Raw genomic sequence first — 27929 nt, forward strand, 5'->3', positions numbered from 1 at the left:
GCGTGCAAGGAAAAAAGACTTCCATCTAGACTTCAAAAGACATTTAGTGCTGCTAGGAGCTTGTTTAGGCTGAGGAGATTCTGGTGCTGCTAGGCAAAGTCTCAATAATTGAGCTCACAGTAGAAAGCATATGATATGAAGCTTTAGCTTATCCCTTGTATAATGCAGGACAAGGATCTTCTACTACATACACATCACCTTTCTCCATATCATCCTCAAAGAAGTTAGGAGGTGCAGGGTCATACTCCCAAATACATTCAGGTGGTAGATCGAAAGAAAAGTGCTTTTCTGCCCAAATATTGTTAGAGGGTAGACAGTTTCCCAAAGAAATCACATAGTTGAAGTGAAATCTGCCATAGTATTAGGTTTAAAAATCTCTAAAATGTTACAATTTGATGCTTGCACAGTGAAAGCTGTATCATTAAGACCATCCGATATCACCCAGAATTCATTTTGGGAGGGAATACAGCCGATTTTCACAATTTTGTTTTTCTTCATGCGGGGATCTGGATCTGATCAATGAAGATCAGACCCAGACCCTCCTATGCAGCTATCAACAGATCTCATCTAACAGTGCAACAGCTCTGTCTAAGCTTCTGTGCCAACAAGAAGTGCCATGACATCCCTACACTTCCAATGTAAACACAATGTGGAAGCATACTGTTTACATTCTCTTCTACAGTATACTCCTATGCAGAAATCTGTAGACAGATCAGTAGCCCGGGAGTTGATAGTCTCAGCCCCAAGGCATAGTGCTGTACCATGGCTTTTCCTGACAGTTGGTGGTTCCTGCACCAGAAGCCAAGAGGACCCACAGGAGCTGCCAACTCCAGGTGTTGATTTAAAAATCAGAGCTGGGACAATCAGCCCCTGTCCTTGTGTAGTTTTATAATGGCACCCAGGACTTAAGTGGTTAAGCAGTTACTGAAACAGCTTGCTTTAAACCACTTTGATAAAAGAAAAAAAAAAAAAAAAAATTCTGAAAGTTCTAAACACATCGCCCAGTGTTCTGTATGGTTTGTCCCAACTGCCAACTTTAGCCTGATAAAGAAAGGTGATAATAAAGCTATGTCAATGCTATTAAGAGACTGCACCATATACAGGTGAAAATTAGAATATTGTGCAAAAGTTCATTTATGTCAGTAATGCAACTTAAAAGGTGAAACTAATATATGAGAGAGACTCATTATGCAAAGCAAGATAGTTCAAGCCGTGATTTGTCATAATTGTGATGATTATGGCTTACAGCTCATGAAAACCCCAAATCCACAATCTCGGAAAATGAGAATATTGTGAAAAGGTGCAATATTCTCGGCTCAAAGTGTCCCACTCTAATCAGCTAATTAAGCCATAACCCCTGCAAAGGGTTCTTGGGCCTTTAAATGGTCTCTCAGTCTGGTTCAGTAGGAATCACAATCATGGCAAAGACTGCTGACCTGACAGTTCTGCAGAAAACCATCATTGACACCCTCCATAAGGAGGGAAAGCCTCAAAAAGGTAATTGCAAAAGAAGTTGGATGTTCCCAAAGTGCTGTATCAAAGCACATTAATAGGAAGTTATGTGGAAGAAAAAGTTGCACAAGCATCAGGGATGACCGCAGCCTGGAGAGGATTGTCAGGAAAAGGCCATTCAAAAGTGTTGGTGGCTTTCACAAGGAGTGGACTGAGGCTGGAGTCAGTGCATCAAGAGCCACCACACACAGACGGATCCTGGACATGGGCTTCAAATGTCGTATTCCATATTTGAAGCGTCTTACTTGGGCTAAAGAAAAACAGACGGTCTGTTGCTCAGTGGTCCAAAGTCCTCTTTTATGATGAGAGCAACTTTTACATCTCATTTAAAAACCAAGGACCCAGAGTATGGAGGATGAATGGAGAGGCACACACTGCAAGATGCTTGAAGTCCAGTGTGAAGTTTCCACAGTCTATGTTGATTTGGGGAGCCATGTCATCTTCTGGTGTTGGTCCACTGTGCTTCATTAAGTCCAGGGTCAACGCAGCCGTCTAACAGGAGATTTTGGAGCACTTCATGCTTCCTTCTGCAGACGAACTTTATGGGGATGCTGACTTCATTTTCCAGCAGGATTTGGCACCTGCCAACACTGCCAAAAGCACCAAAACCTGGTTTAATGACCATGGGATTACTGTGCTTGATTGGCAGCAAACTCGCCTGACCTGAACCACATAGAGAATCTATGGGCAATTGCCAAGAGAAAGATGAGAGACATGAGACCGAACAATGCAGAAGAGCTGAAGGCCGCTATTGAAGCATCCTGGTCTTCCATAACACCTCAGTAGTGCCACAGGCTGATAGCTTCCATGCCACGCCGCATTGAGGCAGTAATTGCTGCAAAAGGGGCCCAAACCAAGTACTGAGTACATATGCATGCTTATACTTTTCAGAGGTCCGATATTGTTCTATGTACAATCCTTGTTTTATTGATTGCATGTAATGTTCTAATTTTCTGAGATTGTGGATTTGGGGTTTCCATGAGCTGTAAGCCATAATCATCACAATTATGACAAATCACGGCTTGAACTATCTTGCTTTGCATGTAATGAGTATCTCATATATTAGTTTCACCTTTTAAGTTGCATTACTGAAATAAATGAACTTTTCCACGATATTCTAATTTTCCGAGTTTCACCTGTATGTAAATTTTTATTTTGCCCATAGTTCCACTTTAAAGTGGTAGTACAGTCTCTGTAGTTAAAATCCGCGGACAAGCAGGGTTTTTATAAAAGAAGAGATCCTATTGGTCTCTCATAAATGTCCCGCCACCTGTCAGCGGGTAATGTGACCTGAGCCGCACATGCACAGCTTAGATCACATTTATGCCCCGCTCTGTGTGCTGTGGCAATGTGACTTTTTTGTGCATGCACAGGAGTGCCGTCGCTGCAGCCCAGCCATTCAAGCTGCCATAGATCCGAAAGCTGAAAGGAACACCAGGCGATGATGGAAACACTGGGGGAGCCATGACAGCACTGCGCTGGAGGGTTCCGTTTGCAGGCAAGTCTGTCATAATGTGCTAGTATGCGGTGAACACTAGTACTTTATGACTTAAACCGGATAGGACAACTTAAAAAAAATAAATAATGTGAGACATTTCTTAAGACACACTAGCTACCTGGGATCTGGGTTTGGACTAGTCCCATAAAGCTTTATGAGAAGGTAATAGAGACACTTACTTCTTCTTCTTAGAAGACAGGAGCTTGACAAACTGTAACAGAAGAAAAGACAGGCGGGACTCAAATATATTGACCAGCTTCAGGACCTCTTCCATGCGGAGATTAGCAGAAGAACCTCCTGGCGGCTCGTTGCTGTCCTGCGTTCCCTGAAAAAAGAATATTTTTATTCAGCCACAATGCACATCAGATATTACTCCCAATGTATAAACAGGCGCAAGAAGCTAGACTGACTGCAGCTTCTCTATTCAGCAGACACAATACACTCAGTGAGCGAATACCCATTCAATGCGGTCCTAGGCATGAACAGCCCATAGCATTTTTCCTCATGCTTACCTGCTGCAGAATATCAATTGGAAGCAGATAGGCTTATTTAAAACAGCTCGTTAACGTGAGGCATTCCTGGGCTATTCTCCCCCACAGGACTCAATGCCTCGGCCGCCTGGATGTAAAACACATCGCTTTAATGAAAGGCTAGACAGCTCCCACATAACTCAGCGTACTTCTCATGAATAGGAAAGGACTGGGCTTCTTCCTTTTCATTCATATTACATTTGACTATCTTGGTACATTTGCTGGAAACATGCGGAAAGGAAGATTTCCATTGCTAATGCAAACATACTGTATTCTTATCGCTCAAGATGATCAGTCTGCTTTATAATGTACTTTCCTGTAAACCGCTATGGACTTTGGCAGAATTCTATGTAGAAAAGGTATTCAACAATCAAATCAAGAATCACGACAATCAGTAAAACCCTCGGTGCCACAAGGGAGTTGGGACACTACATACTCCAAAGTCAAAAGAACTGCAGCTTTCAGACCCTGCCTGGTCCCATCATAAGAAGCAAATATCCAAAGTAATGATTCTACATACAATTAGTATAAAAAACCCCTGTGAGCTGCTATGTATCACATATGTATAAACTCAACAACAATATAGAGCGAAAAAAAAAAAAATTATTACCGCACCCCATATTATTATACAGTATTTATAAAGCGCCAATGGTTCGCTCAGCGCTGTACATTACAAAGGGAGACAGAACATGTGACAGAACAATACCAATGCAAAACATGAGGGGATCGAGGGCCCTGCTCTTTCAAGCTTACAATCTAGGAGGGAGGGGATAGCGGCACAGGAGGAGATAGCTGTGGGGGATGGAGTGGTAGGAAGAGTGCCATATATTAAATAACTAGTGTATTCTGCTCATATTGACTCTTGTGCAAAAATAATATGATCGCTACATATAATATATCAGCCATCATGCACCTTAAGTGACCCTCATACTAATCATATGAAAACTTAAAACCAAAACAGTGCTAGTGATAAACTACCATATCTCTGTTCTCCCATATGCAATCTAATTTGGTAAATAAATCCAACATAAAAATTAACCCCAAAACATGTATAAATCTGCGCAAAGAAAATTGCATGAAAGAACATCCACCTGTTGATAAAGAGTTGTAGGCAATAATTTACCCCCCTTCATCCCCCTGAGGAAGTCAAGTGCCATGTGATGAGACACGTTGGGGCAGGGCTTGGATGACATCACAACGCTCATACATGAGGTGGCAAGTGTTTATTCGTGTGTTGCCGGTGTTTTTACATATCACCATTGTGAAGAGTCATTACATCTATATGAGGCAAGAAGCAAATATCCAAACTAATGATTCTACATACAATTAATATCAAAAACACTTATGTGCTGCTATGTATCACATGTGTATAAACTCAACAACAATATAGAGCAAAAAAAAAAAAAAAAAACAACATGATTACTGAACCTCATATTAAATAACTAGTGTATTCTGCTCATATTGACTCTTGTGCAAAAATAATATGATCGCTACATATAATATATCAGCCACCATGCAGCTTAAGTGACGCTCATACTAATACTGCAAACTTAAAATCAAAACAGTGCTGCACTAGTGATAAACTACCATATCCCTGTTCTCCCATATGCAATCTAATCTAATTTGGCAAATAAATCCAATATAACAATTAAACCAAAAACATATATAAATCTGTGCAAAGTAAATTGCATGAAAGAATGTCCATCTGTTGATAAAGAGTTGTAGGCAATAATTTACCCCCCTTCATCCCCCTGAGGAAGTCAAGTGCCATGTGATGAAACACGTTGCGGCGGGGCTTGGAAGACATCACGACGCTCATACAGGTGGCAAGTGTTTCTTCAAGTGTTTCCGGTGTTTTTACATAGCACTATTGTGAAGAGTTATTACATCTTTATGAGGCTGGTTATATATGGTGCAATCCAGCACCCACAGAGTGCGAGTAGTATTTTATCGGTCTTTTTGGTACAATAAAAATATTTTTAAAGATAAAGCACTATATGCAGTGTTTTGCTTGCATGGTGGTGATTGGAAGCAGCAAGAGAAGGGAATTCTTTGAGGGTGCTTTTTTTTCTTTTTTTAAGTTAATTTGATTTTTAAATTATTTTTACACTATCCCCTCATGCTTTTTTTTTTCTTTTTCTTAACACTTTTAATGCCATCATACGGAATGCAAATATCCCCTATAACTTCAATGGGCATTGTCATATATTCTTTGAGAAATCTGGGGTCTATCAGACTCTAGATATCTCCTCTGCCCTTACATTATCTAATCTCACCAAGATCAGTGAGATCAGATGCTTTCCCAATTTACAAATGGCGCTGTTTATATCCTGCAAAACTGCAGTGATGAAATGCTCGTAGCTTCCAATTTCTTAGACTATAGAGATGATTGGCACCATTCTGGTCTCCAATCAGCTCTATGGTCAGCTGGCAGAAACACCGGCTACATTCTCAGGTTCCCCGGATGGCATGGGACTGCCCGAGAAGGCCGTGGAAGGCAGCGGGGGGGGGGGGCTAATTAGCCACTAGGATTGCTTTTACATGTAAGCCGATCACCAGCTGAAAAAAAACGATACCAGGATGAGGTCTGCAGCTGCAGGCATCATCCTGGTATAACTATTCAAAGTGCAGTGATACTGATACCAGTACGTCGCTGGTCCTTGTTTAGTGTATATGCCATGTTCTATTTTTTTTTTATGCAGCCCTCGGGCTGAAGGAAAAAAAAGAGAGAAGAAATCTCTGCCAGAAAAAGTGTGTGGATTTGAGGATTGGGCCACAGCACCTTCTGGATACAAATAAGCTGTGATGGTCTCTTCCTGGAATTTTAGGAAGGATCCACATCGTCCAGTTGCTTTGTAAATTACAAAAGCGTTATATATAGCCAATTGAAATAAATAAATAGACACATTTTTGTACAAGTGTCGTGCTTTCCGGGAAACTAGGTACAGATTCATCATTTGGTCGTTGAAGTCCCCCCCTCTCATGTTAAAGTTATAGAAGTGGACACAGAGGGGTTTCTCAACAACACCAGATACCATGTTCATTTGGACTGTCGCGTCTGCGTGATTGAAAAACAGGACAAAAACATCCAGTTTGTCCTTCCACTTCACTGCGAGCAATTCATCATTCTTCAAGCAGGCTTTCCCCCCCTTTTTAAGTCGGGTATTTACAAGACGTAGGGGGGAGCCCCAGCGATTAGGTGCCACATGAATTCCAAGATTGTAAAAAATGTCTAAATAGTGGCACGCTTGTATAGAAATTGTCCACGTATAAGTGGTACCCCTTACGGAACAAACACAACACCAAGTCCTGGGCAGTCGGGGGGCTCTACTTCACTGTCTGGGCAGTCGGGGGGCTCTACTTCACTGTCTGGGCAGTCGGGGGGCTCTACTTCACTGTCTGGGCAGTCGGGGGGCTCTACTTCACTGTCTGGGCAGTCGGGGGGGGCTCTACTTCACTGTCTGGGCAGTCGGGGGGGGCTCTACTTCACTGTTTCTTCCCTCATAAACCCTAAATTTGTACGTATAGCCTGTAGCCCTCTCACAGAGCTGATACAATTTGACCCCATATCTTGCATGCTTGCTGGGGATGTACTGTTTGAATGCAAGGTGGCCAGTAAAATGAATGAGGGACTCATCCACGCAGATGTTCTGATGAAGCATATACACATCTGCAAATTTCTCAGTGAGGTGGTTTATGAGGGGCCAAATTTTGTAGAGCCCGTCATGTTCAGGGTCACCCCGAGGATGCCAGAGTGTGTTATCACTGAAATACATGAAGCGCATTATCGTCTCATATCTATGCCTGGTCATGGGAGCAGTGAACACAGGCATATGATGAATCGGGTCTGTGGACCAATACAACCGCAACTCATTCTTTTTTGTAATGCCCTATTGAGGGTTAGACCCAAAAAGTTTTATATTCGGAAACCGTAATGGGTTTCCTTGTGAGTGGTCTGGCAAGGTTTGAATTTGGGTTTGCAGCGATATACTGTAGAGCATATAAATTGCTTTAGCCCCCAATCAAATTGTACAAATCTACTGTAAAAAAACAGCTCCATAAATGCAAAGGGAGTTACATTTGCTGTTTCCACCTGAAATCCGGGTTGGGCAGTGAATGTGAGGGGGGGGGGGGGGGGGGAGCCAGTACAGATGCTGCCGAATCTGTGGGCTACCGATCAGGATTTACGAGCAAGCACGTCAGGAAGGACACTAGGGGCTCTATGGGCCTGTGTGCAAATTCTTGGTGGCTGCGGGACAAATAGATATATACTCACAAACCAAAGGATAATAAAAGCAGTATGAATAGTCCGCAATGGTGGTCAATGCAATGCTGTGCCCCAAATGGGGATAAACTGACGCGTTTCGGGAGCTCTGAGGAAGGGGTTTTGTCTCCCGAAACGTGTCAGTTTATCCCCAACTGGGGCACAGCATTGCATTGACCACCATTGCGGACTATTCATACTGCTTTTATTATCCTTTGGTTTGTGAGTATATATCTATTTGATTATACAATAAACACGTGGTTTACCACAGTGATGCGCGATGAGAGTGCGCCCTTTTTTAGTTTTTTGTTCATCAACACCACACTGGAGTTGAAGGTGATTTACCAGTTCAATACTCCTTAAAGTTTGCTAAAAGTTTTGTAAATGTTTTATGAAAATTACGCTCTATAGACTATTAACAGATTAAACAGTTTATATACAGTGCGGGGAATTTATCAAAACTGAAGCAGCCGGAATCTGGAGCAGCTTGCATTAAAACCAATCAGCTTCTAGCTTTCATTTTCAAAGCCTAACTGAACAAGCTGAGAATAGTAGCCGATTGGTTGCCATGCTTCTCCAGATTTTGGCAGCTCCAGTTTTGAAAACATCCTCTCAATATTTGTAGAATCTAAAGGCCAGAGTTGGGCCTAAAGCTTCTATAGAAAGCTGTATCTCTGAAAATAGCTTTTTTTGGTTTTTTTAAGCGTTATTTAAAGCATGCAGGAAAATGTCACAACTTGCATCAAACTGACCTAGATTTCAGAAGCAATGGGTCCTTAAAAAGGCTAAATTTCCGCATTTGTCAGTCATCTATAAAAGCCTGTGGATTCACAGAAAGCTGGCGTGCCGGTTGTCATCTTTGTTTTATCATTCTAAGTGCGTGTGACTGTACATCTGCTCTAGCATGCACAAGCCATAATATTTACTGATGAGGAAGTCACGGAAATGGAGATGCAGAATGAAATACATGGATTCGCTCCCAGTGGCAGGGAGGAAGGTGACAATTAGGCTGAGACACGGCAGAGACTGATGAAACGCTGATCAAGTGCAGAGCACCAGCCAGCAGCCAGTAAATGCAGCTGAAGTGCAGACACCAAGGACGTGTTCTGCAAAACTTTATATAAAACCGCCCTTGAAAAAGAGCGACAACATCAACACAATTGTCCCTGTAATAAGGAAATTAGGCGCGCTGTCTGGTTCTATCTGCACATTACTGCTCTGCCTAACAATCATAAGCAGGTATGGGGTGACCATTACATCTCTTCCATGCAATTGCGAGATTCCGAAAAAACAAATGAAAATTCTAATTAAAATGGATGCAACATATAAGTGCTACATATAACTGCTACACAAACTATTTTGTAATTTAGGGGGAAAAAAAAATTTAAAAAAATCTCTTTTCCCCATCAGAAACTGAAAACTACATACAGCTGGTCCAGCATACAGTTTATCGATGAGGAAGTTATGGCAGTGGCAGCACAGGTTTCCTCAAAAAGGTGGACAACAGTGTGCCATGCCTGCCTAATGTGTTAACCTCACATATGTGGCCTCACTGAAGTGGCTCTTCTTCCATGAGCTAGCATATATGTGTATCAGTATTGGTGCTGGGAGAGTGTCCAGGCTCTCACAGATCGCTGGGTCTCATTATTATACAGGAGTTATATAGCGTCAATAGTTTGCGCAACACTTTACAACATGAATACTAACGATCAGGGACCGGGACTCCTGGTTCCCGGTCACCTGATTGCTGTGATAGCTTCTGATTGGCTATCACAGTGATCACAGTGATCAGTCAATGCACAGCCCGCCCCTGTGTTTTCTTTTTCCTCTGAATCGGGAGGAGGATACATTGCATCTTTCTCTTCTTGCAGGGGAAAAAGATGAGAACAAAAGTGTGTAAAGAAAAAATAAAAAAATAGCTAGCTCAAGGTTTGATCTAGCTCAGTGTCGGATTCAAAGTATATTTTGGGGAAGGGTCAGTATATTTTGGGTAGAGTTATTTAAAAAGAAAAAAATGAAAAAGAAAAAAGGCATTATTTAAAGGAGAAGTTCAGCTTTTGGAACATGTGACATGTTCCACCCGTTTTTAGGGTGGAACACGCATCGTGTTCCCACCACTGCAGCCGCTGCCCGATCCCCTCCTCCCTGTGACAGCAGTACGGGGAGAAATTCCCTGTACTAGCTGTCACTTTTTGAAAACATTTCAGCTGTGCGGGGCTCAACCCACAGGGCTGCGTCATCAATTCAGAGATCCGTGAATGAAAGAACTACAAGTCCCGACAACCCTTGTGGCTGTTGACTTATAGTTCTCAATGACATGCCACAGCACTGTTGAGCACTGTGCTAGTTGAGTTTTCCTGTCAGACTGTATCTGCTTCCCCATATGGGAGGAACGCACACACAGATACCCTGACATGTCTGCAGGAGTCCTGCATGGCACCAGCAATGTGCTGATCACTGGCACAATGCATTCCAGGCTCAAAAAGGAAAAAAAAAAAAAATAGTAAAATTCACATTTTTTTTACCTGATGCACACTATTTTTTTTCTGGGCCCTACTACAGGTACAAACAACATATAACAACATACACTTATGGTACCGCTGCAATCCTCAGGATAATTTATTTTGGGTTTTTCTTTGGTGTAATGTTATGGTAATAGAAATATACAGCTAAATTAAAAAAATAGAATTCCTTTACTATTTTGGACGTTTATCTTTTAAAATAGAAAAAAAAAAAAGAAACCAATCAGGAGATATCCGTTACCATTTACCACCAAAAGAAAGCCCAATTTGTACTGAAAAAAACAAAGCATAATTCACCTAGATACACAAAGTAGTTGTGATAAGTACAGCTTTACTAATGCATGTCAAAGTTGAAAAATTGTTTTCAAGTAGTAAAAGAGGTGGATGTTGCTTCTTCCCCCCTCTCCACCCCCCCACCTACTAAGTGTGAGAACTCAGCGATCACATGACGGCTGATTGCTGAGTTCTCACAGACGGTCACCACTTCTGGGGGTGGTTGGTTTCAGGCTCTCAGTGGCTCACTGAGAGGCTGAGCCTGATGCAGCTCCAGACCGTGGGGTGGATCCCGACTTTAAAGTCAGGATCTTTCCCCAGCCTGGACTGGCTGAGGGACGTCAGCCTGCACTGGCTGACAGTGGACTTCCGTGGACTGACAGCTGAAAGAGTGTAGAACGAACTGCACTCCTGTGATCCACAGGAGAAAAACTGCCTAAAGAGGTTTGGCTGTACTTCTCCTTTAGGACAGCAAAGAGAAATTTTCTTTTTATGTTGTGGAGCAGGACGTAAGGAAGAAGGGACAATGTCCTTGTTAGGGTGGAAAGAAGAGACCACCTTCAAGAGGAAGGGAGATGTAAGCTTCTATACAACCTTGTCCTTGTTCAATGTTAAAAATCAATCCTTACATGATAGGGCTGCTAACTCAGAGAGCCTCTGTGCAGAAGTGATCGTAACAAGGAAGGCCACCTTGTGAGTTTGGTCAGACAAGGGAATATTCCTAACAGGTTCCAAAGGAGGCTTCGAAGGAGCCAAGATTAATCGCCAAATTCACCTTTAGCAACATGTTACACCCATATTTAGGCTAATCACAAGTCCCATTCACACCAAGTCTACCCCCCTGACAGTGGATGGGGGCTCCTCTCCCCCTCAGTCGTTGTCGTACTTAAAATTTACACGGCTATGCGGGGCTTCACCCACATAGCTGCATCATTCATTCACAACAATCTGTAAATGAATGAACTACAAGTCCCATCTGCCCCCAATGGACCACGAGGGTGCCAATCAGCACTCTTGTAGTCCATTAACACTTCCTGCCACTTAGCAGTTGTCTGCCAGCACAAAGGTATGGGCAATGAGCTGTATGAAGTGTCTGCAGGAGCACCCACAATGCTCTCTGCAGGCTGAGGTGAACCTATGCTTTAAGGGGACACAGAAAAGCACATATTTAAACAGATTTGTGCTACACCCTGAACAAAGGCATTACCTAGTGAATGAGAGGCCAAAAGGTCTTTGGAAGAGAATGTCAGGGATGAAAGGCCAAAGGGAACAGTGACCAATAACTAATGCCGATTCCCTGCTGTAAAGCGCAGATAGCTCTGATGAGGCAGAACGATGGGAATGTGTGAGCTTTAAAGACCTCGAACTTCTTGTCTACCAGATTCTTGAACAGGATCTGACTCCAAAGGATAGCAGGGAGTCAGACTGGGGGCAGTCATCAGGGTAAAGGGTACTAGTGCCCCAGTGAATAAACTACCACCCTCTTGGCTGCTTAGACCCAAAAGGTTCATTTGACCCTTTTCCCTTGGAATTGAGATCTACCATGTTTGTGAAATATTGTCCTCAGAGGGGTACTCTTGGGCCAGAAGAGCTTTCAGGTCCAAAGTCACACCAAAAAAGAGGAAGAGGACGGGCACACAGCTGCAGTAAATTAACTAAAAGTGAGGCAGTGCAGGTACACCAAGTACCCGTACCGCACAGGTGCACTTGGCGCCCCAAGGGGGAGGCCTGCAAATGCAATAGCACAGGCACAGACATGCAATTACAGTCAAAATTGCTTAAAATTTAAAGAAAACATGGTGCTCCTGGCTTTCAGAAGCAACCACAAGGGTGGTCGACAAACAGACCAAAAAAAAAAAAAAAAATGGAGTAACCTGGGCATAAATGTTAAAAGGGCGTCTGCCTGTACCCACCTCCTAAGCATCTGTAGGCAGAATCAACAGGGAAATTACCCCATCCTGGCTTTACTCAGCACAATGGGCCTACCCCAAACCGGAAGACGATAGCCCTAACCTGTAAAGCACCCCATTGATAACTCCACAAGCTGCACTACAGACGTGCCTACAGCAAAATTATAGGCTGGCCCTGCTTCTACTATCCTGCAGGGTCCAGGTATGGTCCCACAAGGCTCAGCTGAGGAGTCAACTGAATCAGACGCTGCAGTGGTTATGGTACAGCAGGAATCTTGATAGAGAGAAACCTCCGTAGAAAGAAGGTAAGCTTCTCTCAGGAGGGGGAAAGAGGTGATTAACTTAAGGACATTAGCAAAAAAACGAGAGGCTAGCTATGAAAGGGAGGAGTTATATAGGGGAAGGTTCCTATAACCCTTTTGCCAGTGTCTAATCACCTTAGGCAGCCCTAGATAGCCCAGTTGTAATGATTAAAGAGCCAGTGTCTCATGCTGTATGATTAAGTCTTGTCTCTTACTTCGCTGACATCTGGCAGGGATGTGGATTTCCCCGTCACTGCCTTTATAACGTAGATACTTCCTATTGACTGTCCATTAGCAGGGTCCTCTCAGTATTTAGAAGAATAGTGACATCAGCACAAGGGGACTGTAGAGGACTGGTGGTCCTGAACACATTTGCTGCACTGGGTTAGCAGTCCCTAGCACGCAGAAATAGTGTCAGTGTTTAGACTTAGCGCTGACAAAATGTAAACTCTCATGGATCGTGATCAACAAGAAGACAGTCATCTTATGTGATACCTCTACCAGGTTTGAGCAAATCTGGAGCCCATGGATTAGTTACTTACAGACTCCACCTTAATAATAAATCCTCTCCCTTTGCTTGGATTGGTGGGCCTGTTGCATGGGTGGATTATGTCTGTCTCTCTCTTTGCTCTTCCTTCCTTATTCCCTTTTCCTCCTTCCTATTCATCTCTCCACATTTTGCCCTATGATGGATTAATGTCCTATTATGACTTAAAGATGCATTGTGTAGCACCCGGCTTTTTTTTTTGTGTCTGTTATCTACTGAAACAAAATGGAGCAGTTATCAGGCTCTAGTTCACTTGAGCTGCTCCTGTAGAGTTAGCATACACATTCCCTTGCTCAGTTCTTGACTTTCTCTGGTATCTCCCTTTCAAGGGTAAATTTCAATATTTGTGTCTCACCTACATTTGCGAGTTCCTTTTGCAGTTACAATCAAGGGCTTATTATAACCTATTTGTATGTAAATCTTCAATAAAAACATTGAAACAAAGAAAAACTCCTCCAGTGTGGATCAAAGTGAAATGGGAGGGAGTGGGTTACATTTTTACCTGTTGTAGGGCTTTAACAAAAGCCACATATTTAAAAAAGATCCTGAAAAAAGAAAAAACTTTTGAAATTACATTAACCTGCTAAAGCTTATATGAGAGTTAATCAATTGGGTTTAAATCTCGTTTAAGACACTGCAACATTATCGTAGGCTTACAGATAGTCAGCAGATAGATCACTTTTCCCATTATATACAATATGACCACAGATCAGCCCAGCATATACAATATTCCTGCCTAGGGCAAACAATATGTAATCTAAAGCTATTAATCATGTAATTAAACCACCACCTGGATTAGCAGACTGCGAAGAGGCATCCCTGTTTATACAGAGCTCCAGTAAATGGCTCTTTGGACAGACAAGCTTCCCAGAACGGAGTACAAAGTGTGATGTGTTATGAAGAGCTCTGAAAACATGGCATAGGTACCACTACAAACTATTGTAAAGGTCGCCTGTTCAGAGGACAGACAAGGGACACTCATGCAACTCCTAATGAGATGTAGATAAAGTCTGTGTCAGCACATTTCAGGCCTGTGTTCACACTCACAGCTTGGCAAACTTCTCTTACCTGATCACTTTCACACTCCAGCTCTTTCTGAAGAACGACAAAAGCACATCGCGTATTCATCATAATCTCCAGAGCTCCACACAGGCTCTTCACTTTACCCGCAGTGCTGTTCTGGCCTGGAATCAAGACAACACATGCAGTAAAGTCATCTGACGCCATTATAAAGGGAGTATATGAGACAGCACAGAAACCTGATGTAGCTACAAAAAAAGTTTTCAAAGCCCATTTACACTTCTGTGCATATGGACGACAGAGTCATGTACTCCTGTAAAGTTAAAGTGTTATGTTTCCAATTATAATACATTTTAAAAGATAACTCCAGCCAAAAAGTAAAAAGGAAACAAATACAGAAACTGGTCTATCAAAGAATTTGGCAAACAACATATATATTATCTCGGTCCTCTACAACTGCACAGAAAAAAAGGGGAAGGACCTACTAAGTGTAGCATAAAGGACTATTTATTAATATTAAAAACTAGTAACTAATGAAAGTGAAAAACAGCAAGCTCATCAAGATGAGAGAAACAGCTACTTCCTGTTTGATGGCCCCGTCCCTGCCTCTGCTCTGGGGACAGCTACCACTACTATCACAGACTATTGTCAGAGACTATACGGACTTCATTGTGATATGTATGCTCCTGGGGCAGACCTGATTGGTCTGTGCGCCAGCTCTTTTACCTTTCTTTCCACACTTCCTGGCTGCTCTGTTTGGACTACCAGCACGCATTTTTACGACAATGGCAACACCCACCTTAAAGGCCAATTCCACCTTTCCTACCATGTTACATGCACCTATATTTAGGGTGTAACATATAGCATGGTGCCAAGCCATGGCTCCACCGGCACAGCTGCATCATTCATTCACAGAAATCTGTGAATGAATAAACTAAAAGTCCTGTCTGCCACTGCAGCAGAGGGACATGTACTTATCAATAGAACACAAGTGTGATCACACTTCCTGCAGCCCTGTAACCAAAGGTCTGTACCTTGATACAGACCAGAGACTACAAAAAGAGTCTGCAGGAGCGCCTGTGCATTGTAATGCTTTGCAGGCTCCTATGCATAAAATAAATAAATAATAATAAAACAAATACCTGAATTTGCTGGAAAAAAACTGTGCATTTATTATCACTGAATCTGTACACAGACAAATATCCAAATTGTACTCAAAGTGAATCTTCACTGTTATAAAAAAAAAAACAAAAAACAAATTCTGAAGCCTCCGGGGGTATCCCCATCACATATTCCAGGAGGTTGAAGCAGCAGGGACATACAGCAGCTGGAAGGCAGATCTGATGGTGTGTCATCAGAGGCCAGCTGCAAGAACATGGAAGAGCCAGCTCCCAATGGTACAAGAAGGAAAGATGTGCATTGTGTATTACAAAGATGAGCTGTATGTACTGCAATGTCCCTGTTTTGTCTCTTTAAAAATACAGCAGAAAAATGACAATCCTGAAATCCAGTGAGCCAACTTTCTGTAATAAACTGAAAACATATCCTCTACTGGATTGAAAACCCAAGCAAAGACACGCCTGCCCGTGTGGCTCATGTTATACCCACATACTCTCCGACTTGCTTTCGCGGTTGTCAACAAATAGGCACCATGGCCCATATTTGGTGGACTTGCCCTAAGGTTTGCAGACTGTGGATCAGGGTTGATGCCCTTCTCCGCACGGTTTCACACAAACATTAAGCGCAACCCTTATGAAGCACTATTATTTAAACCATTAGTGGGCCTAATTCATCCTGAACGGCAGCTGGCATCACATTTATTCATGGCTACCAAACGGACGATCGCGAGGGCTTGGAAGACCGCCCTCCTCAGCTTCGAAGCTGTCAAAAATCGGATGAATTTTATAATGGTTAATTAAAAATTGACGGCTATACTGCTAGACACCCACACAGTTTCTGCAGACCTGGCATCCCTGGCTTGATATAGCCCAACCGTCGAGATTTGACCAGTCCCTCGTTATGTCGATATAAGATTTATTTTATTTTTTTTCTTCTTCCATCGCGGTCCCCCTGGAGCCCTTTCTTTGTCTTTTGTCTCTTTTGCTTTTCTGCTCAGTCTGTTTTCATGATATTTGTGTTGATTGTAATTTTTGATTCAAGTACCGTACCAGCAATACTATATTTACCTGTCTGACTTCATTGGGAGTCCTGAGTATAGAATACCAATATGCATTCAGCGAGGCTCCGTGTTCCATCTTTCCTGCCTTCTGTATGCAGATTTTGTGATAATCTTTTCTCTTAGTTTATTAACTCATTGGTCTCTAAATGTCTACCATTTTGGCAACTTATTGTTTTATTTTCCCTCTTTATATATTGCGCTTGTGTACTAAGTTTGTTTCCTTGTATATACATCAGTATATTCCCTGTATTATTCATCAGAAAACTTGTATGTGGACAGCACAGTGGTTAAATGATTAGCACTTCCGCCTGGCAGTACTAGGGTCGTTGGTTTGAATCCCAGCCTCGGCACCTCCTGCCTGGAGTTTGCATGTTCTCCCTGTGTCTGGGTGGGTTTCCTCCAGGTACTCCGGTTTCCTCCCACACTCCAAAGACATGCTGGTACCCTGTTTCCCCGAAAATAAGACCTACCCCAAAAATAAGACCTAGTACTGTTTTTGGGAATTGCTGAAGTATAAGACCTACCCTGAAAATAAGACCTAGTTGTGATCAGCTGTTCCACCACCTCTGGCACTGGCCCTATGTACACCAATATCTACTGTCTCTTATAAACACAGAAGAGTGGCTTTTGTGTTTCCAAGTGACAATCCCTCTTGTAAGTAACAGCACCATCTGCTCCCACAGAACCCCCCTACCTCTGTACTCACTGTTGGACAGGGAAGGAACAGATATCTGAGGGGGCAGTGGGTTTAGGGGTGGGGCGGGGGCAGGGCATCTCATCCTGCAGCCTAATGCATGGAAGCCAATGCCCCAGGGGTGATCACTGGCCAGTGAGGAAGAGGCGGAGTGGTGAGTGCGGTTGGTGCACTGTGTGGGAAGATAGGACCCGAAGCTCACTTCTGCATTCCCTGCAACTCACCCCTGCACTCTGTCTGTGGCTCATCTCTGCACCTTGTTTGAAACTCACCCGTCAATTCAGCTCTGGAACACCTGACTGCAGCTCGCAACTGTCACCTGTCATCAGCCAGCCCTCTCTATAGTAACCCTCATCCACAACTGCCTGCAGCTCACCTCTGCACCCCCTGTCCACACCTGTACATTAAAAAAATAAGGCCTACCCCAAAAATAAGACCTAGTGTGTTTTTTTGAGCCAAAAAAATATATTACAGAGTCTTATTTTCGGGGAAACGCGGTAGGTTAATTGGCTCCTGTCTAAATTGGCCCTAGTACAGTATGTGTATGTATGACTGTGAGTTAGGGACCTTAGATTGTACGCCCCTTGAGGGTTAGGGACTGATGTGAATGTACAATATATATCTGTAAAGCGCTGCGTAAACTGATGGCACTATATAAGTACCTGAAATAAATACATTTCTGTTGGTCAGTGCTTCTGTTTCTGACTGTTTCTCTGATGTTATCTATTCTGCAATAAAATTAATTGTAAAAGAAGACCCAAGCAATGCCTGAACGTTTTTCTGATGGACTACAGAACATCTCTGGAGATGAGGAATGGGGCAGGTGCTCTGTAGTCTTAACACTTCCTGTCCAATGCAGACAACACTGCCCCATCACAAATATATTACAATGAACAAGTTCTTTCACCCTAGGACTGAAAAAGTGTTACTGACAGAAGAACCAGCTAAAAACAAAGATGCCTGAAAAAATAAAAGACTATTGTAGCCACCAGATCTGAAAGCTGGAAAGCTTCAAGATGTCATATTTCTGATCTCGGGTTTAGATACACTTTAAAGAGCGCATGTAGGAACGAAACAGCTAGCCAAAGCATGCTAAATACATCAAATATATCAGATGTAAAGCAGCTTATATGCTGGATCAATGCATCTCGTCGCTGTTCTAACAAACTCTGTATTTGCTGCTTAAGCCTCCAGCCTTTTCCAAGTGTTTGTCCTGCCACTTAGTACAGTGTTGGTGCTCCAAGCCCAGTATGAAATGAGGAAATGTCACCAAGTCAGCGGATTTACATAGCTCTGCACTACTGACACTGTTTGGCAGCAGCAAGTGTGAACAAGGCCGGGCAGAAAAAAATCTCTCTACTTTCCCAGCACAGCAATTTTTCAGTTGAATTAATCGGATTTGCAGATTTGGGGTAATTTTAGCCTGCAGGTCTATAATAGATGGGATAGGAGTCATCCATGTGAGGCGCTTTTATCATAATGAGCATCTTTGTTTGTATGTACCACACATGCTGCCTGTACATCTGTTCTTATAATACCCTCTGGCAGGGCACCCGCTGCACATGTTATCTGCATTGTGCTAGCAGAGCAAACTGAAAGCTGCAGAAGGGATTGTACGAACCTGGGAACAATCTATCAGAATGTCGCAGTATAGGCAAATGGGACTATTCACACAATGTATAGCTCATGGCACCTCGCTGCTTCGTACAGATCATGTCCTGTTCATGAATTACTCCTGCAGTGACTGTTGTCTCAACATTCATTTATTCCTCTGCTGGGGATCCACATATATAGTACATAATGGTGGTCCTGTCAAACAGTTAAGAGGCGTACTAATATATACACCAATAACAATGAAACTAACTGGGGCATTAAAGAGAAGCACCCATAAGTAGTCTTTTGTCAGAATTTAAACATTCAGTATTCTCTTATTATTGTGCAGATTTATTTATGAAAGACTAGCTTTACTTGAGGAGGACTCTGAGGACAAGCATGAGCTGAAAGGGCCATCTTCAGTGAAATCCACATGTTAGACTGAGCAATTATTATACATTATTATTATACAGTATTTATAAAGCACCAATAGTTCGCTCAGCGCTGTACATTACAAAGGGGGACAGAACATGTGACAGAACAATGCCAATACAATGCAGAACATGAGGGGATTGAGGGCCCTGCTCTTTGGAGCTTACAATCTAGAAGGGAGGGGAATAGATCCACAGATAAAAGTTAAAAGCGAATCTTAACCACTTCAAGTCCGAACACTTTCACCCCCTTCCTGTTCAGGCCAATTTTCACCTTTCAGCGCTATCACACTTTGAATGACAATTGCGCGATCATGCAACACTGTACCCATATGAATTTTTTAGCATTTTTTTGAGACAGATAAAACTATTTTTGCGGTATTTATTCACCACTGGGATTTTTATTTTTTTTGCTATATATATGAAAAAGTCCAAACATTTTGAAAAAAAAAAGTGTTTTCTTATAAAATTTTGCAAATAATCTTTCTTCATAAATCTTGGCCAAAATGTATGCAGCTATTTTTTTTAGTAAAAAAAATAAATACAAAAACCCCCCTAAAATTATAATTTTTCAAACATTTTTATATTTAGGGTTTTTTTTTTTACCATACGGTCACCCTAGCAGTACAGTGTCACCATAGTGATACTGTACTACTTGTCATGGGTGATGAAGATTTTTTTTTTTTTTTTATTTTACACTGATTGCTTTTACAGCCTTTATGGGTGTAAAAGCAATCATTTCTCCTTCTCTCTGGCTGCATTCTTGCAGCCATTGAGAAATACTGTTTTTGAGAAATTGAGAAATATTTTTTTAACATACTGTCACCCTAGCAGTACAGTGTCACCATAGTGACACTGTACTACTTGTGGCGGGGTGATGAAGATTTTTTTAATTTTTTTTTTATTTTACACTGATTGCTTTTACACTCAAAGGCTGTAAAAGCAATCATTTCTCCTTCTCTCTGGCTGCATTCTTGCAGCCAATGAGAAATACTGTGAGAGCTGTGATTGTTTTGAATAGCCTTGTACCATGTGACCTCAGTGATCATTCACAGATTTCACCAGTAGTAAACTATGTCGTCAGGAAGTGACATCTTGCTTACTACTATTCATGTGATCACTGATTGGCCAATCAGTGATCACATGATCGGGACCTCACACATAGGAGCACGCACAGGCAGTGAGTGCGGAGGCCGTTTATAAATGGCCACCCGCTACTGCACGGCTCCCGTCTGGTCGTTTATGTACATGGGCTGGACAGGAAGTGGTTAACCACTTGAGTACCATGCTATAATACCCTTTCATGACCAGGCCACTTTTCATTGCTGTGATAGTTTGACAATTATCAGTCATGCTATACTGCATCCAAATGAATTTTGTCTTATTATTTTTAGACAGTTTTTTCTTTCGGTACTGGATTTTTATTTTTTACTATAAAAAGGGAATAAAGATCAACATTTTTTAAACATGGGAGGATGAAGATGAGGGAGTTAATTTACAGGATAAGGGAAGTGAAGGGGTTAATGTACAGGCACCACAGAGACAGAATTCAGAAGAGATGAGTTCCGGGGGTGTGTGTGAAAGGGTTAAACACTCCCAAAAAAACATCCCACTGCACCTTAACCCCTTAAAGCTGGCGCCTCCCATCCGGGAGGCAGGGTGGGGATTCCGATCATGTGATTGTCACAGCAGTCACATGATTGGAAAGCTCCTGATCGCAAGTAGAGATCGGGAGCTTTCTGTTGGCCACCAGTAACTGTGCCGGGATCTCGCAGGGTGCATGCTCTCGGCGCAGCTCTGTTTAACTCTGGTACGCATATATGTGGCATCTCAGCGTTAATGCCACCGAGAAGCAGCATATATATGCATACCGTCGGCACAAAGAGGTTAAATCTGTTGCTATCAACCCACAAGAATGAGAATTTGTGAAATTTTCCTTCCTCTATTGTGAAGGGAAGGGGAGGGCTATCAAATATAAACAGTGGCATTGTTTACATTTGTGATTTCCCATCACAATGATCACAGGTACAGAATGACTGTGATTGGCTCAGTTTTTTGCCCTTGATCTGCCCTGTTTAATGACAGCATGATCATAGGCACTGTTTGCACGCTGGGTGCACACACAATGTAAACTCAGTGACATTTTAAAATTGCAGTCTGGAACACTGTGGCCACCACTCTTCCGTAGTGAAGCAGTAAGAGGGTCAAGGTAAGTTTTTGCCAAGTCCCGTCCAGTTTCCCTTTGTCCTTGGTGTGATAAGGGCACTGCGAGGCCAAACTCAACATTTATAGTCAAGATTAATGTGATAGGAAGTGTCACTGGGAGGATATGGAGGGGGTAAAACTTCTTCAGAAAAAGTAGAAATTTACACATAACTTCATCTACCAATATTGTATGTTCTACACATCACTTAAGCTTTAATCTACTCATAATAGCAATCAAGTGATTAATATCTTCTACTGCTTACACCCCGGTCACAGCAGGTGTGACTTGCATGTGATCTGCACGTCCTGCAACTTGCAATTCGTATGCCAAGTCGCACCCTATTGTCCACTATTACAGCGGTCATATCGGTGCGGTTCCGACTTGGTCAGAGCCGCACCGATTTTAAAAGTAATACATGCACTACTTTTGTTGCAATTTGCATACAAATCTGTGTCAGATGTCTTGCAAATCGCAACTGAAATCGGCAGGTCACCCGATTTTGAAATCGCGCGACTTCACTGTAAGTCGCATGATTTCAAAATCGGCTTTGATGTGACCGTGGGCTTAAGATGGAGTTATTACTGAAGAATACTGAAGCAATGAGGTCTCTGGTACAGTAATACAGCAACATGAACATACAGTCTTACTTCGAGCCAAACGTGTTAATACTATAAAACATCATAATGGAGAACTTACTGGACATTTGGAACTCTGCAAAGGCCACTCTCTCGAGCTGCACTCTGAGAAGCTCACATGGAGCGTCTTTCAGCACTTGGAAGAGTTTCACTGCTTTGCTGTAGTGGAGATCAGCTAGAACACGGTGTTGCTTTCTTGAGTGCTCATCCCCCACCTGTAGAAAAAGCAGGTACTGTGATACAAGCTGTCTGTACAATTTTATTTTTGGTAGCTGCAGACAGATTAGAAGAAAGCTAAAAAGCCCTGCAGGCAGGAATTTACCCCTAGGCTCTAAGCCTGTATACAAATGATATAATGGATTGTCAGAATCACATACCACATGGCCAGACTGAAAGTGAACCTGCCAACCTTTACAAACCACATATGCACTAGCCCTACCCCAGGCTAGCCATACACATCAAGGGCTAAATGAGAGAAACCATTTGATGACTCCATCTATACGAAAACAGCAATGATGGAAGAATCTCTCCTGCTAGCTGTGGTACTCTGACAGCCCCTGCACCTACAGCGATCAGAATACCCAGACAGTGACTGCATTTTGGCTGCAGTCACTATTCCGCCAAAAATTTTCCACTTGGCTTCTTTGATTTTCAGATGGAAGTTTGTGGAAGCTGGGTGGTGCCAAAAGGTATATGTAAAGCGCTGCATAAATTGATGGCGCTATATAAGTACCTGAAATAAATTCTGATTGCGCAGGTTACTGAAATTTAAGTTGTCTATGGCCAGGATAAGCCATGCAATGAATGCTTTTTCATTTATTAGTCAACAGCCTTATCAGGTTGTCCCCATGCTCAGACACATTGGGGGAGATTTATTAAAACGGGAGCGCGTAGAATCTGGTGTAGCTGTGCATAGTAACCAATCAGCATCTAAATTCAGCTTGTTCAGTTAAGGTTTGTCAATAAACCTATAAACTGACTGGTTACCATGCACAGCTGCACCAGTCTTAGTATCTCTTAATGCAGGAATGAATGGTGGTGTGACAAGCTTGTGTGATGTACAATAAAGGATAAGTTAACCTTTTGACGAAAAATAATAAATGCACATTTTTGAAAGTAAAAAATGTGCTTTTATTATTTTTTGTTGCAGGATCCTGTAAAGCATTGCACCAGCAATCAGCAGATTGCTGATGCCATGCAGGTCTCCCGCAGACCTGTCAGTATATCTGTGTATCCATACATCCCATACTGACAAGCAGATACACTGACAGGAAGAATCAATGAACTACCACGGAGCATTACAGCGACTTGGCAGTTCATTGAAAACTACAAGCTGACAGCAGCTAAGGCTGTCAGGACTTGTAGTTCATTCATAGAACTCTGCGAATGAATGACACGGCCATGTGGGCAAAGCTCCACAGGGCCATGCTGTTTTTAAAAAGTGATAGCTTTGTACTGCTGTCTCAGAGAGGAAGGGGGTGGGGAGAATCAGGCAGCGGCAGCAGGATTTGAACATGTTACATGCTCCACCCTAAAAACGGTTTAAAAAACTCTAATGCTGGAACACATGTAAAATGCCACTACATGCTGCAGACGATATTGCCCATCAATACTGATTAACATAAGTAAGTTGACTTTATGCAGATAGGTAAAACAGCTGGCATTGTTAATGTCTGAAAAGGAGCAAAACTACATATATAATGAGCAAATGTAATGTAAAAGCCAACAATGGGGCATCACAGTTGGATAACTAGCATTTTCAGAATGTAGTCAGCAATAGCAGTCTCCATATTCCTCTCATGACTTTAAAACGCAACCCCAGTTAAACACTTTCATGGTTTGGAAAGAGCTGAGTAAGAGTTCGTTATAGAAAAAAAACCTGCCAGAGGTTGTGTCACTGAAGCCCCCTGTTGAAGGTGGAAAAACTGTCCAAAAGGGACACAGACATGAATAAAAAGCACATTTTAGTAGAAGAGAAAACAGCCAGAACTTCTGACATGTGCCCCCCCCCCACTCTTTTCCAAGCTTCACAGGAACAGGAAGGGTAGAGAATTGCCCCAATAAGGTCAGACAGACATATATAGATATTCCTGGGAAGAACATCCTTATAGAAGACCTGTACCTGGTTTCTCAGACAACTGTGATACATGGAGGCGAGTCTGTGATGGATGGTTGCAGCACGGTACTGACATAAAGGCTGTCGAGCAGACACAGTTTCCACATCACAGTACTTTAAGGACTTCATCATGGCTTCTGTCACTTCTCTCTCGATCTGCAGGCAACACAACAGAACAAAAACCACGTCTTCATATCTTTTATTGCGATAATGAACCTCACCAGCAGCAACATTCAGTACATGTGACTTCTGGTAAACAGGCAGTTTGGTCCATGCTTTTACTCCCTACATCAGTACTATACACATTTGTTATACAGTAGGACCATTCAAGTAAAATGAATGAATATAAATTTCATATATGCTTTGATAAATATTGAACTATATATAGCTTGGTCTTGTCTACGCAAGTATCTGCATAAACATTGTATGGGTATGGGCATGCAACTCTGGACGCACCATGGAATGTGGCACTTTTTTCCAGCTCAGCATGGGGAGATGCAATCCATTGCATTACACTGTGCTGCAGCCAATAGAGATTAATAAAATTTCACTTTGTGACATACAAAAAAAAAAGTTCAGTGTGTGATGCACTGTTTACACGTAGCACACCAAACGTTAAAGCATTTGGTCTTAAAAAAAAAGGTAAAAAAAAAATTTTTTTAAATTAAAGTTTTTGGTTTTATACTGTTTGTTTTTTTTTTTTTTACTAAAAAGATAACTGAATAAATTTTGGCCAAGATTTATGAAGAAAGATTTATTTGCAAAATTTTATAAGAAAAACACTTTAAATTTTTTTTGGACTTTTTCATTTATATAGCAAAAAAAAAAAAAAAATCCCAGTGGTGAATAAATACCACCAAAATAAAGCTAAATAAATCTTCAATAAATGCATAAATGTATATTGAGATTTTGGACACTTTTCTTATTCCATCAATTGAAAGGATGTTTGGTGATGCTGACATTTTTCAGGATGATAATGCATCCTGCCATAAGGCAAAAGCCATGAAAACTTTCCTTCAAGAAAGACATATAGGGGTTTATTTACTAAAGCTGGAGAGTCCAAAATCAGACTCCCTTCTGCATAGAAACCAATCAGCTTCTAACCTCAGCTTGTTCAATGAAGCTTTGGCAATGAAACCTGGAAGCTGATTGGTTTCTATGCAGAAGGGAGTCTGATTTTGGACTCTCCAGCTTTAGTAAATAAACCCCTCAACGTCAGCGGCATGGCCTACAAATAGCCTGGACCTCAATCCAACTGAAAATCTATGGTGGCAATTAAAGAAAATGATCCATGACAAGGCTCCAGCCTGCAAAGCTGATCTGGCAGCTGCAACAAGAGAAAGTTGGATCCGGATTGATGAAGAATACGGTTTGTCGATAGCTTGAATTCTCTGAAGCATGGATTTAACGGTTAGAAAAGCCAGAGGTGCTGCACCTAAGTACTACTGGTGTACGGTAGTGTTTTTTTTCATGATTCAATAATATTTTCCTCAGAAGAGTGATTCCATATTTTTTTCCTCTACTTGATCTGCAAACACAGTTGCAACTGACTAGTTTTTTTTTTTTTTTTTTTTTTTTCCAAGTGTTTTCCAGCCAGAAGGTTGGAATGTTAAATGAAAATAGTTTTGAGGAATGTGTGCGATTAGTTTGAATGAACATTTTCCAAGAGTGAGGATTCCATACTTTTTGCCCAGGGTTGTATACTGCAAATTTCAGGTCAGATAATTTCTGTGCTTGAAAAGCAAGTTAAAGGTTATTGCAAATATGGAGAAAAGCAACTGATCATAAACATTTTCTATTGTTTGAAGGTTTTAAAAGAAGCTTTTGGCCATTCTTGCTATTGGAATTTTGTATGAAAGGGTCTAGAAAAATTGTTGTTCATAAGACCGGCATTATGTTATGTCCACGCTGTTCCTTACATTAGACCATGAGGGGATGGATGCACTCTACAGTGCTGTGTAGTATGTTGGCACTAAAAACAGGACATTGTGACTCATTGGACATCTGGAGAAGGCAGCTGATTAAGGCAATTCACTGCATAAAAAGACAATGGATAATAAGCAGCCATGAAGGGTGCAGACAAGATACTGTATATTCCATTTGCAAAAAATGTGTTGTGCTGCTCTTTATAAGTGAAAGATAATCACCATCCCTAAAATCCCATACAGTGCAAAAAATAGGATGTATAACAATCTATCATGTGTCCCACACAATCCACATGCGCAAGTCCTGCAGTATCCAACAGAATACAATATGCAATTCTCCTGCTGGAGATTGTGCCCTCTTCCCCAGTGCTGTAAAATCCACTCTCTGTGCACCACCGCAAATCGGGTGTCTGCAATGAACCCTAACCTTCCCATATGGACCTATTTAAATTACAAACGGGTCAGAAGCACTTTTTCTCCACCAATGGGGATCTGCATAGAGGTCTCTGTAGTTCTCCAGTCGCTCTCCTCCACTGCACACAGATAATGGTAAACTCCCACAGAGGAAGCCGCCATAGTGTAGTACATAAAATGCCCAATTATTTTTATTAAAATTACACTCAGAGAAGTTGGTAGTGAGTGTACTTAGTAGAGGATATTCTGATATTACTTGATTTTATTGTCTGTGTAGCTTCGCATTTTTTTTTTTTTTTTTAAGTACTAGGAGAGATTGTATCTGTAAAACTATTTGGTTTTATCTATGTCCCAGGATGTGCCTATAAAATCTGTTATTGGGAGCTGGTGGACACTAGTGCTCTCCTCCAGTCTATCTTCCCTTTTTTTTGTTCTATTAGTTTGGATGTGGCACTTTGAAAGTCTCTATTTTATGAACATTTTTGTACCAGATTTCCCTCGTAGTTCTTGGAACAAACATTCGTACACACATTTGCACATTCTTTGTACATCTGATAAATGGACAAATGTCATTCGAAAGAACATCAAAATTTTGTTTGCTTTTAAACATTCAATTTTGGAATTAATGCAACTTCCTGAACAAAAACCACATAGACCGGTAGAAATTAGTTCATTTGAGAATAATTTTCCATCCTGTTCCTTTGAATTTTCTTGTCACTGCAATCGAAGACAAATGTCGATTTGACCCCACTAACGATTAGAAAATCTAAACAAAAAAATGTTCAGTGATATTCTACTGGTATCTGGCCAGCTTTAGGAAGCCCTATGCATTCTTTCCTACAAGAAATGGAGATCAGCTCTGAGAACTGCATGAAATACACAGTATGATCACATCAGCAGACTAGAAGCACACATACCTGCTCCTGTGCTTTCCTGGAGATGGGAGCATAGTCCTGCAACAAAGTGGCCATTGTAAAATAGGTGGTGGACAGCTCCCAATATACAGAGTCCCACACAGCCTGATGGGTATCTCTTTTATCTAGAGACTTCAATGCTTTGTGATAGTAATCAATGGCCTGTAAAAAGATAGATTAGGCACAGTTAACTCAAACAAATTTGTGTAGCAGGTTATGCCAATAGTTTGACTGTTAAAAGGGTGAGTTCACCTTTAGGAGCATGTTAAATGTAATACCCATATTTAGGGTGTAACATGTTCCAATGCACTCACCTCCCGCTGCCAACACTGCCAACACTGTTACAGGAGGTGGGGATTCTCCTCCCAGCATCCGCTGTCACAATTCAAAAACAGCATGCCTGTGCGGGGCCTCGCCCACATGGCCCCTCATTCATTCACAGTG

At 41.8% G+C, this 27929-nt stretch overlaps 1 protein-coding gene across 1 annotated transcript in view; it reads right to left on the reverse strand.

Annotated features, from left to right (window-relative positions):
- EDRF1 (erythroid differentiation regulatory factor 1) overlaps positions 1-27929 on the reverse strand; it is a 98650-nt gene that overhangs the window by 12802 nt on the left and 57919 nt on the right. The window contains exons 22-26 of the mRNA XM_089669742.1: positions 27489-27647; positions 24239-24388; positions 22178-22331; positions 14427-14542; positions 3190-3335 (exon numbers count right to left, since the gene is read on the reverse strand). Coding sequence (XP_089525868.1) covers positions 3190-3335; positions 14427-14542; positions 22178-22331; positions 24239-24388; positions 27489-27647 — 725 coding nt within the window. The remainder of the gene's footprint in view (positions 1-3189; positions 3336-14426; positions 14543-22177; positions 22332-24238; positions 24389-27488; positions 27648-27929) is intronic.

Source organism: Staurois parvus, unplaced genomic scaffold (genome assembly GCF_062004578.1).
Source record: "Staurois parvus isolate SC_StPar_1 unplaced genomic scaffold, SC_StPar_1.0 ptg000009l, whole genome shotgun sequence".
In the NCBI taxonomy this organism is placed as follows: domain Eukaryota; kingdom Metazoa; phylum Chordata; class Amphibia; order Anura; family Ranidae; genus Staurois; species Staurois parvus.